Consider the following 3791-nt stretch of genomic DNA (forward strand, 5'->3'; position numbering starts at 1 on the left):
CTTTGTTGGTAGCCCACCAAATGGGCTGAAACCCAATAGATACAATTACTTGTTATGGTGATAACCACCACCATAATAAGTGAGTGACAGTACGATTAACTTTTCATGATGACCATGCAGGAGATTGGTGATTTAACTCACTTCTAAAATATGATATAGAATTTAGAGTACGTGTATGAGGTGATTTGTCCATATTACCGAATATATATATATACATATATAAAGAGATAAAGATACATGTGTGTATATATATATGAAACCACTTTGAAATATAACTCTAGCAACACTTTTCCATACCCTAAACAACAAGAAAAGAATCCATGGACCATGAAGCTTGCTTTTGAGACTTTCAACCTTTGGAAACTTTTTGAAAAAAACCTCATCTTAAAGATCAAATCAAAGTCTCATAACATCAACTCACATATTTAAATTACAAAACATCATATTAACAATTACTACAAATAGTTTCAATAGTAATCCAAAAGAAATACATATTTCACATCAATGCAAAGACATTTAAGCACAATACCATCAACAGAGTTCCCCAAATCCTCCATATACTTCTTGAGCTCAGCTGCAGTGATTCTGAAGTTTGCCTACAAATACATATGTTTGTCTTATAAATTAATTAACATAGAACAATCATTATTTTACAGATTCGAATTCGAATACGAATACTCACTCAGAGGAAGGATACACACATGAACCATAACCTGCAGACAATTTAAATCATATCAAGCACACTGAGAATAAAAGATCGAATTCAATGAAGAAGAAGACATGGAGAGTTACTTGGATTTCGGTTGATGATAGTTGCAGTGCCGCCGAAGTTGCAAGCAATGTCGGAATTGCCATTCTGTTGATAGTAGTTATTGAAGGCATAGGAGGCATGGGAAACAATATTATCGGGTTCGAAGCAGGGGCCGCCTTGGCGGACAGGGGAACAATCTGTGTTACCTGAACCACAAGCCCAATCCAATGCTTTTTGGAGATCGGCTTGTGAGACACCGGGCAAGGCAATGCACCATGTCGTGCCTTCGACAAACGTTGTGTTGCCCTCCGGCGGAGATAGAGTTTGTATTGGATTTCCGGCTTCTGATTTCTGCTGCATTCTTGCTCCCATAGCAATAATAACTGCAACCAAAGTTCATATGGAGTGCTCAATCCATATATTTTAAGTGATCAAGTAATACAACAGTGTTCAAAATGATTATATCAGTTTCTTTGGAGGATAATACAAAGAAGTAAATCTTTTAAACACTTGTGGAGTTATGGATTAATAATATCAATCTATCTTGTGATAGAACAACAACACAGAAAATTTGTTCTTGATAGTTACTAAACTAATTGAGTCAATTTTAAGTCAAGGTTTGATTCAATTAATAATTTTTTTGCTCATTCTTTGTCTTGAAATTAAATTGAATTTGTTAGTTAACATCTAAACTTTTGAATTAACAATGTAAATCACAAAGAGAAGAATTATATAACAACCATTAATTCACAAAGCTTATTATTAAATTCATTTAATTTACTCATTCAAAATGAAAGAGTGATATCATGGAAAATATATGAATCAACTATATCATTATATCATACAAAGGAAACAATTCAATATCAGTTATGCATGTATATATATATATATATATATATATATATATATATATATATACATGACTGAAATAACTTACATAATGCTACCAAAACAATTTCTTCTATTAAATTAAATCTAAGCAATATTGGTTTTAGTTTAATAAACTAACTATGGGATTTTGGAGAAAACCAAATTTATGGTTGATCTACTATTATTAGATGATTTATATGTTCGGTAAAAATATAGTAATGCAACAGTTAATAAAATTTTAGTAGTATGCACATGACAAATATATGAATAAATTTCAGCAAACAATAAAACATAATAAGATAAAGAAATATCTCGGTTGTAAATGTAAATGGTGTATTTCCACTAAATCATAGATTATAAAAACATATATTATAAAAAGGCCAATCAAAATTTTCATAAAGATCATTTGGGGTATAATTCCTTACCTTTCCTTGAGAGTAAAGAATTGAACATAGAGCATATTGATTAACATATGATTATCAAATTGAAAATTTGTTTAAATTTCTTTAGTTATGAAATATGGGCAAAGAGAGTACAATTGTTATGGCATATTATATTTATTGAAATGAACAAAAACTGCAATATAGAAATTTTGTTATCTTTTATTTAAAAGCATGAACAATCTTCTCATTTTGTTAGTAGTTTTACCTTTTACTTTATTATAATCAAGTTATTATAAAATAATATCAATATTCTTTACTTCATTTGAAAATAATCATACATGTAATGTTTGTTGAAAAGAAAAAGAAAATTAAAAAAATCACCCATGATCTCCCAAACAAATTTTACAAATATTAACAACAAATACCATAAAAAAATAAAACACACACACACACATATATATATATATATATATAATGAACAACATCTATAAGTTCCAAAATTAAAATCAGGAAAACAAGAGAATGGTTATCACAAAAACAAAACTCAGTACAAATCAAAAGAAACTCTGTTTAAGCATGATATATATAAACATAGAAAAAGAATGAAAAAAAAGGGGAAAAAGGAACCATTACAAAACATAACAATAAAATTTTTCAACAAGTAAAAAGATTATGAGAAAATCATTAAAAGGAAATATATACATGAAAAAAAAAACATAGATAAAAAGAATACCCAAACAGCATTCCACCATGAGAAGGCCATGGATGAACGCCAACTTTTTCTCCATAGTTTTCCTCTCTCTATCTCTTTCTCATCTTTCTCTGTTTCTCCCCATTTATTATAGCAAGCAAAGTGAATTGAAGGAGTGAAGGAGATGGGCAAAGTACAAAGCTTTCAGAGTGGAAGATCATCACCGTCCATATTACTCTAAGATTTATGCCAAACAGCATTTTCATGTTTGCACAGATCTTAATGCTGTATGGACGGGAATGATTTATGCCACCCTTCACGTGACCAGGTTGGATATTGCGTTTTCTTTGTTAAGCTGGTCAGGCATGAAAAAGGGCCGGTGAATTATTATTATTATCATTATTATTATGAGTTTTTTCCTTTTATTTTCAATACATATTAAAAAATATTAATTATATATACTTAGCTAAATATTAAACTCAAAAATAACTACCTTGATCTTAACAGTAGATTTGAATTACTTAAACAAATAATTTTAAATTTTTAAAAAATATTTTTGATATATATATTACAATGTGGATAACCAATTAATACAAATTCAACTTATTTATGTCATAATGAAACAGTGAGAAAGAGTGGTTTCAAATGTTTTAACTGCTGGTTTATGGTAACTATAGCAGATACATTTATTCTCGAAGGATTATTTTGAATACCTTGAAATATTAACTTCTGTAAAAATATTATATTTATGATTTTTGTGACTCAAGGGTATATGTGTGTGTGTATATATATATGTGCAAAAAATAGTGAAAGAGAGGGTTCAGAGAATGGTACAAAGATTGAAGCTTTTGAGTGATTACTTGATGTTAAAGTTGTCAGGAATGCAGAGCATTTGAGAGATGCTTCAACTTTCAACTCTTTTTCTGATATTTATTAAAAATAATAAAAATAATTGATAATATATATACACACAGATACTTAATACCAAACAAGGTTATTGCATGTGTGGTTATCATTCACTGTATACTCTTGCTGTGATGAAAATTTCATATAAAGCTTCTTGATATTTGTTACACATGATCCAACCCTTATATAT

General features: G+C 29.1%; 1 protein-coding gene across 1 annotated transcript; it reads right to left on the minus strand.

Moving 5' to 3' along the window:
- Positions 1-395: 395 nt before the first annotated feature.
- LOC120267795 (glucan endo-1,3-beta-glucosidase 2-like) lies at positions 396-2888 on the minus strand. The gene is made up of 4 exons (XM_039275480.1): positions 2738-2888; positions 793-1134; positions 683-713; positions 396-596 (listed from the first exon to the last, which is right to left on the minus strand). The coding sequence occupies exons 1-4, from the start codon at positions 2790-2792 to the stop codon at positions 497-499; spliced, it is 528 nt and encodes a 175-aa protein (XP_039131414.1). The 5' UTR covers positions 2793-2888; the 3' UTR covers positions 396-496.
- Positions 2889-3791: the final 903 nt, after the last annotated feature.

The sequence above is a fragment of the Dioscorea cayenensis genome, chromosome 8 (assembly GCF_009730915.1).
Source record: "Dioscorea cayenensis subsp. rotundata cultivar TDr96_F1 chromosome 8, TDr96_F1_v2_PseudoChromosome.rev07_lg8_w22 25.fasta, whole genome shotgun sequence".
NCBI classification, from domain to species: domain Eukaryota; kingdom Viridiplantae; phylum Streptophyta; class Magnoliopsida; order Dioscoreales; family Dioscoreaceae; genus Dioscorea; species Dioscorea cayenensis.